The 14,834-nt window shown below is 48.0% G+C and overlaps 1 protein-coding gene across 1 annotated transcript in view; it reads left to right on the top strand.

Moving 5' to 3' along the window:
* Nucleotides 1-14,834, top strand: part of SEMA4G (semaphorin 4G) — a gene marked incomplete at its 5' end in the record, with an annotated part of 37,282 nt that overhangs the window by 19,070 nt on the left and 3,378 nt on the right. Inside the window, 7 exons of the mRNA XM_015410345.1 lie at nt 689-782; nt 1,394-1,507; nt 2,757-2,923; nt 6,750-6,919; nt 10,317-10,461; nt 11,652-11,874; nt 12,998-13,113. Coding sequence (XP_015265831.1) covers nt 689-782; nt 1,394-1,507; nt 2,757-2,923; nt 6,750-6,919; nt 10,317-10,461; nt 11,652-11,874; nt 12,998-13,113 — 1,029 coding nt within the window. The remainder of the gene's footprint in view (nt 1-688; nt 783-1,393; nt 1,508-2,756; nt 2,924-6,749; nt 6,920-10,316; nt 10,462-11,651; nt 11,875-12,997; nt 13,114-14,834) is intronic.

Raw genomic sequence — 14,834 nt, 5'->3', positions numbered from 1 at the left:
TTTGAAGCTCGGGTGCTGTGAAGCGAAAGGCGGTTAACGTGATGTTCGGCCGAGGTCTTGACGGAGCGAGGTGCTGAGCGATGGAGCGATGATCCCGGCGGCGGCAGGCGGCGGCGGTGACGATCGGTGCTCGGTGCTGCAGGGTCTCCTCCGGGTCTTGTTCACGAGAGGTAGAATCCCATCCTCGTCGCCAGTGAAAAGTACTCGAAACGTGGAGTGATTCAGCAAAGAGTACTTTATTAGTGAAGAACAAGACAAGGAACCCCGGCACGCAGGCCGGTATATATGCTCAGAAACCCACCACCAAAACACACCCCCTAGTGACCCTATAGGTTATTTACAGTGGCCGAGAGTCCCATTGGCTCTCGGCCGCGGACCTGGCCCTCTGGTTGGTGCGGGCTAGGATCCGCTCCGCTATTGTTCTGCAGGGACGAAGCTCTGGGCTTGTGCTTGACCGCATGGCCCAACGGTCACGCACATGGTAATGGCGGATACATTACACCCTACCACAAGAGACTTTCTATTGAGGAGTAACCTCGAAATTGAACCTGGTGATCCACCTCTCTTGTCCCCTGGCTAAAAACTCCACACAGGGACCCTTGGTCTCCGGGGCTGTCAGGAGGATCCAGGCAAGCTGTGTGGTTCTCTGTCTCGTGGGTGATCTGTCTCTGCTCTTTCCATTCTCTAGGATACCAACAAGTTGATGCCACCGTCAGTCTTTGAGGAAGGGAAGGAAAAATGTCCCTATGACCCTAGCCATGGCTACACTGGTCTGATTGTGGGTATGTACTTTTCCTCTCCACCTTCTTTTGTTTGCAGCCATTCCTTTCAGGTTTACCCAGAGTGGGCAGGGCACAGAGTTTGGGGTGTGTGTGTGTGTGTGTGTGTAGGCACATGCATTAAAGTGCATCTAAGGCTCCTGATACATCTCCCTCCTCACCAGCCCACTTCCATCTAGCACTTAATTTTGAAGGGTGGAGCAGTGGCAGTCTCCCTTCCCCCAGAGCACTCGGGTATCGCTATCTGTGCAGCACAGCTGGTTCTCTCCCATCCAGGCATGGGTAGAATCTCAAACCAATCAGATGCGGCACAACAAAAAAATGACAGGGAAGTTCTAGATAATGCTTTGGTTACTCTTCCTGAACTCCCCTGGCTGTGTGCAGAAGTTGTCATGCATTGGCACGCAGTGGCATATAATCTCAAGAGTATGCATTTCTCTGTGTGGCTGTTATCAGAGGAGGCTTTTACTGATTAGATCAGGTGCAGAAGGATTGATTTACCAAGGAAGGAGGTCTTCTGCTTAGGCCCAGGGAGAAGGAATTACTCATTGAGCAAAACCAGTTGGCAAATCATCCTTACCTAACCTTACCTCATTTGCTGCATTGTTCCCCAGATGGCAGTTTATATACAGCAACACGCTATGAATTCCGCAGCCAGCCAGACATCCGACGCAGCCTGTTCCAGCGGGTTCTAAAGACAGAGGAATCCCCTTTGCACTGGTTGAACGGTAGGCTTTGCTGATCCCAAAGCCATGTCTCCTGACCCTTTTGTCTGCCCCCAGCAGGAGATGAAGATGCCTGTTATGCTGCTCTCATCCAAGCCCATAGCCACAAATGGGGGGGGGGCACATTTGAGGGAGGAATGATTTGTAAGTCAGTTTGAAACAGCAGATACTGAAATACAAGCCTAATATGCTTTAAGTTACAGAATATATTAGTTTAAATTGGATTGTATTTGAAGTGCCCAGTGCCCAGGTGCGCCCTAGATTCTAGGGTGATCTCTGACAGATATTCCATTCATATAAATGGGAGGTTACATCTGTCCAATGCTGTACTACTTGACTAAATAATTTTTGTACTTCCCAGCATAAAACTACATCCTTATTCATGGCAGTAATCACGTTTCATCCAGTGTCGTAGTAGGTTACCACGAGGCTTCTAAGCAATGGGAGGAATTGCAATATGTAGAGGTGGAAATGTGTGGTGCTCAATTCCTTCATGAATGGAGCATCTGAAAAGAGCTCAGGTTATCAGTTTTGGGGGAGAGAAGGAGGGGGACTTGTCATTGGGTTTAGGCCTGCCTTTATATTATGCCTCTTCAGATTCTTAGCTCTTATCCCAGATTTTGAGGGAAACTGAGTGGTTTTTAAATCGGTCAATAAAAGGCATTCTGCACATGTTCAGAGACACATATTCTTTCTCATGTAAGCTGCAACAGAGTGGATTGCATTCATTGGTGGTATCAGGCCGAGTGGGCCTGGGCATTCTCTTCCTGCCATCTACCCATGACTGCCCACTCCCAAGGCAGATTCCTGCCGCTGAGGAGGTAGCCCCAAAATAGTATAAATCGCAGTCAGATTTTTTCTTTGCTCTCTACTTTCACTTGTCATTGCTGACATTAAAAAAGGAAAGGGAAAAAAAACCACAAAAAAGGAAAGGGACAAAAGACCGTAGAAAGGGCAGATGGAATGAACTGAGTCAGAAAGAGGTTAATCAGCTCGGCAAAAGAGTCCTTGTGCTATCTTTCAACCCTCCCTCCCGCTTTACTGCCAAGTAATTAGATGAAACAGAGATTGCATGTATTCCTTTCTGTCTCAGAAAGGACAGATATGAGAGCTGGAAATTCAGAGAGGGGGCTCGGGGTATTACTAAGGGAGCATGTCCCCCATGTGCCCCATCTCTAAAGCCACGTGGGGGGGCTGTTGTGAGAGCGGTTTCTTTCAAGTCTGATGCTTTCGCTGTCCTTGGTTTGTACAGATGCTGAGTTTGTGGCTTCCGTGTTGGTCAGGGAGAGCACGAGCAGCCTGGTGGGGGATGATGACAAGATCTACTACTTCTTCACAGAGCAAGCAGGAGAAGAGAGCACCTCTATCTTTGACAAGAACCAGCTGCCCAGGGTTGCCAGGGTGGCCCGAGTGTGTAAGGTAAAGAGAAGGGGTTCTGTGAAGGCTTGGGGCTGGTGAAGGGGCATGACGTGCTTAGGAACTGGAAACATTTCCCCAGCTCTGGCATCAGGGCTTGTGCAACTTGCATCCTCACCGGCACTTGTAACCCCGAGAGAGAGGCTGGAGGGGCAGTAGCTCACTCAAGAATGTTCGGTCACTTGTGACATGAAGGTGTTGCCCTGGCCAAGGCCATTCAGATTCCAACCAGTCTTTGTGCTGCAATACGGGTTGTCAAACATAAGGCCCAGGGGCCAGAACCATTCCATCCTGGGCTCTTTTGCAGCCCGCAAGCAACTAGTACAAGGGAGGGAACAGGAGACTGCTGGGGTGGCTTCAGCATTGGCGGAACAACCTCATCTGCAGCAGTCAAGCAGCATGGGAGCATCTGCCCAGTGCTGCCCTGCCGGCTCTCCAGTCCGCCCGTATGGGTTTTCCTTTCCACCCCCCTCCCAGCCCATGAGGCCTTGCAGTGATGATAGACCAACTCGGAGCTTACCAGCTGCTGTCCTTTATGGAGTTTATATCTCTGGTACCTGGCATTACATTTTATGGCACACATGGCCCAGCCTGACAAAGTGACATTTATGTTAGCTCTGGCCCTTGTAAGAAATGAGTTCGACACCTCTGTGCTACATGGTCTGTTCAGTGATGGGCTCCAGGTCTTTTCCTGCTCTCACTTTAAGGGACTCAAGGAGCCAAACATACTTTGATTGGAATGAGCAGAGACCTTACCTTAAATGGGATTCTGACTACAGATCCATTCCTGGGTGGGCTGGGGTGCAGTGCCACAGAGCAGCCTGAAAGCAGAGCAGAGCTAGTGGCATTTGTACTGCCATGAATCACTTGATGGGGATGCTGCTGAGCCCTGAACCTCAGCTCAGCCTTGCCATTCCTGGTGTTTTGTTCCAGTCCCCTGCAGCCTGCTGCCAGCTTGTTATTGCTTTGCTTCTAGACTACAAACACAAGGACTTTGAGAGCTTGTTCACAAGCTACATTTATGGGGGAGATACCCACCATTATCCTTGCTAGCCTGTCACTGCACTTTGGATGCCCCATTGCATTTTTGGAAACATTTCGGATGCTGTGTTTTTGCAGAGTTCATGACTGAACCTCTACTCACTGTTAACCATTTAGCTCAATAAGCTGCCACAAATCCTCGTGGGCGGAAGATAAGCGGCCAACTGGTATCTCAATACCTGCAAGAGCTAGCACAGCAGAAAAAGTGTTGGATTTGGACTGTGGAGACTTGCAACACGATCCTAACGATGTTTTGCCTAGAAGTAAGCTTTACTGAGTTCAAGAGGACTCATGCCCTATTCGGTCTGTGTAGGACTGGAGTCCTAGGTTGAGATCCCTGCTGAGTCATGAAGGTTACAGACCAGAAAGCCACTGCAAGGACAACTGTGAACAGATCTGCTCCACCCTCAGCCAATTTGAATCAAGGTTGAGAGGGAGAGAGGACAGAAGAGGTTTAGCCCTTCACAACAGTGTGGGTCAACTGATCAAAACTGACCTATTTCCTTGCCTTGATGATGGTAGTGGTCATTTCATCTATTTTGACCCTTAGCCTAGCCTAGCCAACTGTTGTGAAGATAATGTAAGATAACCCCATGTGGGCCCATTGAAGGAAAACAAATGTGATAATGAAGAACCACAACATGCTGTGGAATGCTGCAAGGACAAACTGTGTCTCTTCTGCCTGTGATGCCAGAGCAGGAATAGTTCAGAGGGAGATGAGATAGGCTTCTGGCTGTGCTGGTGGCAAGGTGCCCTTGGCCCCCGAATAAGCCATATCACTCCTGTAATTGCAGCAGTCAGCACGGTAGTTTTTCTTGAAAACCTTTGTGCACAGCAAGAATTGTCAAAGCTCAGAACAGAAGTCCCTGCTCTTAGCATCTTCCAGGTGTGGCCAACTCTGTTCAGGGCTTTGGCGTATGAGCCACATTCCCCAGTGCAGACCACATGCTGCCCCCCACAACTGCATCCTTGTTGGCTTGAGAGTAAGAATATTCTGGGTGCATCCAAGCAAGCACCAGGCAGAGCTATGTGGAATCCATATTTTGGATGCTTTCGACAGATGGCTCTGGTTCCAAAGAGTGCAGAGGACTCTGCTGGTGGCTTTGTGTTTCTTGGCTAGCTGAATCTCAGTCCTTGCAACCAGAGCAGCAGTAGAAAACTTGGAGCAGTCCCAGAGAGGAGCTGAGGAATAAGCTTGGCCACAAAAGATTTAAGGAGTCTGAGATGAGCCTGATCACAAGCTTAAGAGATGATCTGATTACTGTTCCCAGGGAGAAAGCCTTGAGAGAGAGAATGAGAGCCAGTGGCAGGAAGTTAAAGCTGGATGAACTCATTCAGAAATCAAATTCTTCAAAAATGCAAACAAACCAGTGACAGTGATCAGGACTGGTTGTCTGTGGAGGTTTTGTTTCTTTTCACTGATCCTGGAGGCATCAGCAGCATCTGGGAATGTGAATGGTCTTGTTTGGTGGAGACAGATTCCCCCTTGGCATTGTGCTGGCTTTTGTTACTGTAGAAGAACAGGCAGGTTTCACTGATGTCCACCAGACCCTGGCCTTGCTGGGTTTGTCTCACTGTGAAACAGAAGTAGTTATATTCAGGAAGCAGAAGTTCCACCTGGATTGGTGGGCCTAGAATGATAGAATGGTAAATTGTTCATCTGATTATTTCAGTGTTGGAAAATTCTTCTTTATATTCCTATATATAGGAAAATATGGCATCATCCAGAGTGAATGAAGTAGGTAATAGGCTAAAGGCCAGCTGCACATGATGCTGGAGGCCTGTGACTGAATTCTCCAACAATGGGTCCTCCGGCATATAATCTAGTTGCAAAAAACAGCCACTGGTGAATGGGGGGGGGGGTTGTCAGGTGTTTATGGGCCGCATGATCTAGGAAGAGCTTTTCACTGTTCCCCCTCCTGCCCACACAGACACTGTTGCCTCAGTCATAACTGCCCCCTCCTCAGTTGCCTTTAACTCTGATACCGAGAAATGACTGGCACCTGTGTTCTTCCCTGCCAGGGCTAAAGGAAACTAGGAGGCAGTTTTGATTAGGGAAATGAGAAGTAGAGAGACCATTTCCTAATACCATGACCCTGATCCCTGTTGGCCCATTCTCCAGTTGCATTTTGAAGATAAGGTGCAATAATCAAAAATAATATTCAGCATTCAAACATCATGCCTGGCAACACAGATTCTGACCCGTTAATCTCAGGCTGATGCATAAAGAAGAGGGCAGGCCTCCAGATTCTCCGTGTTATGTGTGATTTGGTCCAAGTGCCTTCAGATCCACTGTAGCCCCGCGAGTACTAGATATCGAGTGCTTTCAAGATCCAAAGGGCTTAGAAGCCATTGATCTCCTTGGGTAAGGTCCAAACTGTATATAAAGAGTAAGCCTGTAAGGAGCAGTTTTAGTATAGTCCAAGCCACAATTGGCACGGCGTATTTCCATTCGTATAAGGAATTTAATCTGTGTTTATGCCCTTTGTTGGTCTTTCTGGGTCTCTTGACACATAGTGAAACTGTTAGGGTGTGAAAATCCAACAGCATCTGACAGTGGTAGACTGGGAAGGTAAAATGGCCCCGGAACAAGCCAAACTCAGCGTTCACTGTGGTACTACAAGCCAGCCACAGTGGTCCTTTAGGGCAGTGGCCCACTGGAAAGCTTCCATGAGAGTTAAGTGGCCAGCCCACCCTTGATATGTGTGTCTGAAGGGTTCTTGGGCCTAACGTGTATGAGCTTAACACAGACTTTGTAAGCCTTTCTGTATTTATTTATTCATTCCAGAATGACCTTGGTGGCAAGAAGATCCTCCAAAGGAAATGGACATCCTTCATGAAAGCCAGGCTGGCCTGCTACATTCCCTACTATGAAGTCCTCAAGGATGTTTATACCTTGGATGGAGGGGACTGGCGGAGTACTGTCTTCTATGCAGCATTCACCTTATCAGCACAGTGGTAAGCCAAATACACTTACAGACTGTTACAATGGACACTATCCTACAATCAGAGTACAGAAAGTGCATGAAGCTTTCCTATATTCTGCAGAACATTCTGATTGCTGGAAAGATCATGGTGTTGCAGGATCCATGCATAAGAGCAGCTGTGACAGTTGGCAGGCTGGAGAGAGGAGGGACACAGAAATAAACTGCCTTCTCCTCTCAGTGGCACTTTGAGGAAGGAGGAATCAATTTCACCCCTTATCTTTCCTCACTCCAGACCCTCCAATCCACACTGCTGTTCCTCTGTGTGTGTCCCACAGCCCTAGGAAAGACTGATTGTTCCAGGGGTGAGAAAGAGCTGCAGCAATGCAGAGGAACATGGGGGGAAACTACACCATCCACACACACAGTGGTAAGATACTGCCCCTGCCCAGTGTGTCGGATACAGAATTAGCTGTTGCCGTCCAGGAAAGAGATCTTCTGTGTTGTGCAGCTGCTGATTCACCCATCCAATGCTAGACTACCTGGGCTTTTATGCTGGATGAGGTCCTTGAATCTTTCAACTCACTCCCCCCCCCCATCAACATCCTTTTTTAGTTGCCTAGGGCTTTTAACTATCTCCTGATGGGGGGGGGGTGTATGTTTTGTTTGGGTGGAATTGAAATTGAGCAAAGGGGTCTTTCAGTTTTGGCTGCCGATAAAATCCTCCTGGTCCTTGCAAGTACTTTGCCACCCAAAACTGATTCATTTTGCTTGAGTCAGTGCTGAGGGTAAGTCACAGAGGGGACAGTCTGAACACTTGAGGGATGAGCATCTGTGGAATGGGTTAATCACAGCAGCATATGCAGGAGACAGCTGTATTCATGTGTGGAATCACTGGGGCAGGAATCACTTCGACCCTATTGGATAAAAAGACCATAAACATTCACCATATGGCTGTTAAGCACGACAATCATTGTTGTTTCCTTTGCTTTAGTGTCTCTGGACTGAGCTCAGGCTGAAATCTTAGTCAGCCTTTAGCATTTCCTGCTAGTTCATAATACTGTGTACTTTAACAAGCTGTCTCCTAGCTAACTAGCAGCTTTTGCCTGTGGACAATGTGTGTGTAAAGTGCTGTCAAGTCATAGCCAACTTATGGCCACCCCTTTAGGTTATCATGGCAAGAGACAAACAGAGGTTGTTTCCCCTTGCCTGCCTCTGCATTCCGACCCTGGACTTCCCTGGTGGTCTCCCATTCAAGTATGAACTAGGGTGGCTGACCCTGCTTAGCTTCCAAGCTGTGAAGAGATTGGGCTAGCCTGGGCCAACCATGTCAGGGTGATCTCTGTTAACACAGAAGACAAGATAAATGACAGGGAGGGAGACAGTACTTTAAAGGCAGGTGTGCTAACTGGCACTGGCCATTCAGCCACAAAGGACAATTTGGAATACAAATTATATGTTGTCACACATGATTTTGGCATATTCATCACGGAAAGGGTTAAAGCAATGCACCTGGTACAGAAGCCGTGGTTATTGTATGACGGTGAAGGAGAAAATGCACTGGCTTTGTAGGGCTGAGCAGTTTCTCCACAGGATGACAGGAAATGATGGAGCCTCAGGAATGCAGTGCACCAGTCGATGGCAAAAAGGGATTTGATTCATTTGCCGCTAGCAACAGCTGCAGTTTTTTACTCGATGCTCAGCCTACTGTCCTGATCTGGCTTCGAACTGTTAGAAGCCCAGAGAAGTTTTGTGTGTGTGATGGAGAGAACAATCACATTCAAGGAGGAGTGCAGGACAATGAATGGGGCTGCGCGGTAGCAGGTCTCTCAGGAGCAGCATGAAGAAACCTGTACAGTGGATTCAGCAAGCTCAGGCATCAGTGGGATACCACCACATGGATTACTCACAGTCCAGATATTTGGGTGCTGAAAATCCAGACTGTATTCTCCACGCTAGTAAAAATTGAGGTCTTGCCAAGAGTCTCGTATCCTGATCCGCCAGCCAAGTGAGCCACACAGTTACTGGGTCTAATTTCACAAGGATTCGCTGAAGGCACAGAGAAGGGTGATCAGGAAACAACAGGATAATTACCAGTAACTGGCAGCAAGGACAGGTGCAGATTGTTGGGGAGCCGTTACTGTGACAGTCAAAACCCGGATCAGGCACCCTACTGACAGGTTCAAGCAGATGGCTTGCTACAGAGCTCTGTGTCTCGGTGAATCCCTGAGGGCTCTTCCCTCCAAAGTTCTGTGGATCTAGCTCACTACCAGAGGCCAGGCATACGACATCCACGAAAATAGGAGCCATAGTTTGGGTGTACAAGAATGTTTGCGCTGTCAGTGGCTCCCCCTCTTTAATTAACTTTTGATTAATTTTAATATAAGCTTTTAAATATGAAAACTGTTTGGACATTTCATAAGCAGCAGCTGCTCCCTCCTAAATGATTTGCTTTTATGCCTCCACATCAAAGGCTGTGGTCCAGCTCCACCCTCAGTTGTGCCTCACCCTGGTTGGTATGGGTTGCGGTTAGTTCAGGCAATAGTCAATTTAAAGGGGTGGGGTGGTGCCTTGGACAGTCAACTGATGGAGAAGAAGGTCACTGGAATGCTAGAACAGAGGCTGGTGCTAACCTCCAGATTCAAGAATATCCCAGCCACGGCCTCACTGTCCACAGCCCCAGATAGATTTTGTGATGTTATTTTTTAATTTTGGTGTTATTTTCTGTCTTCACCATAGACTGTCTCTGGAACAAGAATTGTTTCTTGCCAAATAAGAGTTTTTTAATAATTGTTAAGGACTGTTAGGAACTGATCCATCAACCTGGAATGGGGAAAGAATTTTCCTCTAGGCTGCATGGGCTGGTAACACTGGGACTTATCATATTCCCCTGAAACATGCTTAAGCTACCTGGATTCAATTTATGAAACCTATTCATCGTTGGAATTGGAGCAGAGGATGTTCAGATTCCTTGCAGTCCTACAGTGCTGACATACTAAAGGTAAAGGTTTCCCTTGCTTGAAAGCTAGTCGAATCTGACTCTAGGAGGCGGTGCTCATCTCCATTTCCAAACCAAAGAGCCAGCACTGTCCGAAGACATTTCCGTGGTCACATGGCAAGCATGACTAAACACCAAGGTGCATGGAATGCTGTTACCTTCCCACCAAAGCGGTACCTATTTATCTACTTGCAATTTCTTGCTTTCGAACTGCTAGGTTGGCAGGAACTGGGGCCAGAGACGGGAGCTCAGTCCGTCATGTGGCACTAGGGTCTTGAACTGCCGAGCTACCAACCTTCTAGTCTGTAGCTCAGCATCTTAACCTCTGAGCCACTATGGCCCTGTGCTGACATATTAGGGTTCATTTATACAGACCCATGGGTTCTTGGAGAAACAGAAGGCTCTAGCCCCACTTGATGATCTTATCTTCCAGGAGAAGCATGGAGGTGTCCGCCATCTGCCGATACAACATCTCTGAGGTGCAGGCAGTCTTTGAAGGGACTTACATGGAATACCAGGACTCCTCCCGCAAATGGTCTCAGTACAGTGGGGAGGTTCCAGAGCCCCGGCCAGGATCAGTAAGTTTCTTCCTTTTGCTTCTCATCCCATATATGTTACTGCCAAGGAACCAGGTGCTGCTGCAGAGCTGAGAGCTAAAACAGACATGCAAAAACCCTGCTTGATACCTGATATATCTTTCTTACTATGAGTAAAGGGTTGAAGGTTTGAATGCTCCCTGACATGAAAGTATTTATTTATTATTTTCAATTTATATCCCGCCTAGCCAGGAACCAGCTCAAGGCGGCGAACCACATTAAAAGCAATAAAACAGTCAATACACTAAAATACAATAAAATATACATAAACAACTACCTAACATCATAAAATCTAACAGGAACAGTGCAGATGATGGCAGCATCAATATACAATCCCCTCAAGGGAGGCAGTATCCACCACTGTTTTATATGGGCCATAGCGTGTTCCGGTGGCACATTCATCAGTGACGGCTCCTAATCAAAGGCCTGGTGGAAGAGCTCTGTTTTACAGGCCCTGTGGAACTGTAAAAGGTCCCGCAGGGCCCTGAGGTTATCCGGGAGCTCATTCCACCAGTGTGGAGATGTCACTGAAAAGGCCCTGGCTCTAGTAGCGGCCAACCTGGCGTCTCTCGGGCCAGGGAGAGCCAGGCGACTCTGTGTCCCTAACCTCAGTGCTCTCTGGGGCACATGTGGGGAAAGGCGGTCCCTCAAGTAGACAGGCCCCATACCATATAGAGCTTTAAAGGTCAAAACCAGCACCTTGAAACGAATCCGGTAAGCCTTCAGCACAGGCTGGATGTGGTCTCGTATAGAGAGACCCATCAACAGCCTGGCTGCCACATTTTGCACTAGCTGCAGCTTCCAGATCTGAGACAAGGGCAGCCTCATGTAGAGAGCGTTGCAGTAGTCTAATCTCGAGGTGACCATAGCATGAATCACTGTTGCCAGGTCATTGCGTTTGAGGAAGGGAACCAACTGCCTAATCAGCCGCAGATGGTAAAAGGCTGCTCTCTGTATGCACTAAGTTAACTTACTGGGGAGAAGATTCTAGGCTAGCCTTTCCTCCAATCATTCTAGCTTTGTGTGTATAATAAAATTTTGTATGGGAGAGCACTCAAACCATTGGATCCTTTACTTGAAAAATGAAAGGACACAGCCCAGTGGCAGGGTTTTTGTTTGTATCTCTTTCGTGCCGGAACTTGATATGTTAATGGCACTCAGTTCCTTTTCAGTGCATCACAGATCGTGCTCGCAAGAGTGGCTTCAATTCCTCCCAGGATTTACCCAACAGCGTGCTGGATTTTGTCAAGCTCCACCCCTTGATGTATGAAGAGGTGAAACCTACAGATGGCGATCCCCTGTTGGTGAAGAAAAATGTAATCTATACCCAGATAGCCGTAGACAGAGTCCGAGCCCTGGATGGACAAGAGTATGATGTGCTGTTCTTGGGAACAGGTGGGTATTGGCCCTGTGCCTCCTCATTACTTAGGGGACAGATCACATGTCTACCTGGGAGACAGCAAGTTGTCATCTCACCTCTTGGCCTTACGTAGAAATACAGAGGCTTTATAGCCACACTTTTCTTCTTTGCTTTTAAGCTTTCCAAACTTAGTTAGGCTCTCCGGCTCCAGAAGCCCTCCCACTGTTGTCCCCCAAGCACCAAGAATACAGAGCATCACTGCCCCAGACATAGTGTTCCATCTATAAAGGTAAAGGTTCCCTTGCTCGAAAGCCAGTCGAATCCGACTCTAGGGTTGCGGTGCTCATCTCCGTTTCAAAGCCGAAGAGCCAGCGCTGTCCGAAGACGTTTCCGTGGTCATGTGGCCAGCATGACTAAACACCAAGGTGCACGGAATGCTGTTACCTTCCCACCGAAGTGGTACCTATTTATCTACTTGCAATTTCTTGCTTTAGAACTGCTAGGTTGGCAGGAGCTGGAACTAGAAATGGGAGCTCACTCCATCATGCGCCACCCGGGTCTCGAACTGCTGAACTACTGACCTTCCACAGCCTGCAGTTCAGCGTCTTAACCACTTGAGCCACCGCAGCTCCATCTATACCTTGTGGTTAATAGCCACTGATGGACCTCTGCTTTGACAGCCAGTTTGGTGTAGTGGTTAAGAGCCACAGACTCTAATCTGGAGAACTGGGTTTGATTCCCCACACCTCCACATGCAGCCAGCTGGGTGACCTTGGGTCAGTCACAGTTCTCTCAAGAGCAGTTCTCTCAAGAGCAGTTCTCTCAGAGCTCTCTCAGCCCCACCTACCTTACAGGGTGTCTGCTGTGGGGAGAGGATGGGAAGGAGACTGTAAGCTGCTCTGAGACTCCAAGTGAAGGGTGGGGTATAAATCCAACTCTTCTTCATGTTTATCCAATCCCCTCTTGAAGCTGTCTGTATTTGTAGCTGCTACCACTTCCCGCAGCAGTAAACTCCACGTTAATTACTCAGTTTCAGATCACCTTTTGCTTACAGTGTGTTGGATCTGTTTGTTGATTTATTGGTTTATTATTTAGTCCCAAATGCAATCATTTTCCTTGCTGTGATATTTGACATTTACCCTTTTGATCTCTGCTCAGGTAACGGCTGGATTCACAAAGCTGTGGTTGTTGGTTCCGTGGTCCATATCATAGAAGAGATGCAGGTCTTTAGGGTTCCCCAGCCTGTAGAGAATCTCGTCATCTCCAAACGGCAGGTAAAAGTGGCTTCAGACTCCACAGTCTACCTTTGGATGGGGTGCGTCAATGAACACGTCCTGTTCAAAAGTAATGCATGGAAAGTGTGCAGCAAGCAAATGCGGCACACATATTGTTGTCAGTTGAGGAACCAAACCCGGCCAGTTTGGACATCACCACACCTTGCCTAGCTTCTTTCTTCCAGGCCTCCTATGATGCAAAGCATCCAGACAAAGCTGTAAACTGTAAGAAATACCATATCCTGACCTCTGCTACAGAGGCAGAGGATGCTGGTAAACACTCTTGTGAAGGCTTACCCCTTGCCCCACCTTTTTTTTTTTTTAGAAAAAACACACACCTGGAATACAGGTGTGTTTTATGATGCTATGCATTATGACTCCTGCTGTCTCTGCCAATACTGTGCCTTGAGGGTGTTGGTTTGGCCCTGCCCTTGGCTAAGCCATTTCCACTAACTGTTCTCCTAGGTGTTCAAAGACTTGAGCTGTAATTTCAGCAACACTTGGAGCTTGTTATTTCACAATGTGTGTGAGTCACAAGGTTGCTAGCTCACCTAGAGAGTAGAATGACACGTCCCTTTAATAGAGGCTTAATGTGTAGACATGAGCAATTGAAGCTTTTCAGGCATGGAGGTAAATAACATCCTCTCATAAATAACATTTTATTAAAGGGACAGGTCATTTTTCTCCAGGCCAGTTGGCAACCCTAGAGAGTCGGCATGCTTCCTACATTGAAATACTCCCCAGGCCTGAGAAGACCCCCATACCCCTTCCCAGTAAGGGTTGCCACCTTGGTTTGTTTCTCTTGCAGATACTCTGTGCTTCTTAAAAGCAGTCTGCTAGCAAAGGGATTTTTGTTTTTCTGCCACGCCATGAGCCAGAGTGCTATAGCGGTTAGCTTGTCAGACTAGGAACCAGGAGACCCAAGTTGGAATCCCCACTCTGCCATGGAAGCTTCCTGGGTGGTCTCGGGCCAGTCACGGACTCTCAGCCTCACCGGGTTGTTGTGAGGATAGAATGCAGGAGAGGAGAACAGCGTAAGCTGCTTTGGGTCCCCACTGGGGAGGAAGGCAAGGTATAAATGAAGTAGATAAATTTTTCCTGATGCGGCTCTGCCGTTGGAGGACTAACCAGGTGAGTGCTGGTGCTCATGTGAAGGGGTTCCGGGTGGGACTGGAATGGAGCTGTGGCTCACTGGCAGAGTACCTGCTTTGCATGCGGAAACTCCCAGCCAGTTCAAAGCCCAGCTAGTTATAAAGTCCAGGGGGGTAGGTGATGTGAAAAGATCTCTGCCTGGAATGCTGAAGAGCCAGTGCCAGGCAGGGTGAACAGTGGAAGGCAACTAAGTAGACAGTGGTCTCCTAGACATGATGTAAGGTAGCTTCATGTGTGTTTCAGGCCTGTTTTTTAGGTACAGCTTGCTCTTTAGGAACGCGTATCTTTGCCCTGGGAGGCTTCCAATGTTGCCGTCTTTCTAATGGTCCTGCTGCTGGTACTTTAACAATCAGCCTGACATACAGGAGTTTAGCAGATGAAGTGTCTGTTCTCCAGCATGGAGATAAAGGAGAATGGGAAATACTTTGATTATTTCCTGCATTATCGGGCTTCTGCTAAAGAGGATTGTTGCTCCTCTTGGATCTTGAATGGTCAGCGGAAAGTGCAGCTTGGACCCCTGGGGGGAGTGACCGGGGGGGGGGGGGGGGGGGGGGGGGGGATGGCCTGGG

Source organism: Gekko japonicus, unplaced genomic scaffold (genome assembly GCF_001447785.1).
Source record: "Gekko japonicus isolate JY-2015 unplaced genomic scaffold, Gekko_japonicus_V1.1 scaffold1568, whole genome shotgun sequence".
Taxonomy (NCBI): domain Eukaryota; kingdom Metazoa; phylum Chordata; class Lepidosauria; order Squamata; family Gekkonidae; genus Gekko; species Gekko japonicus.
Note: the sequence above shows the minus strand (reverse complement) of the source record. Positions and strands in the feature narration are given on the sequence as shown.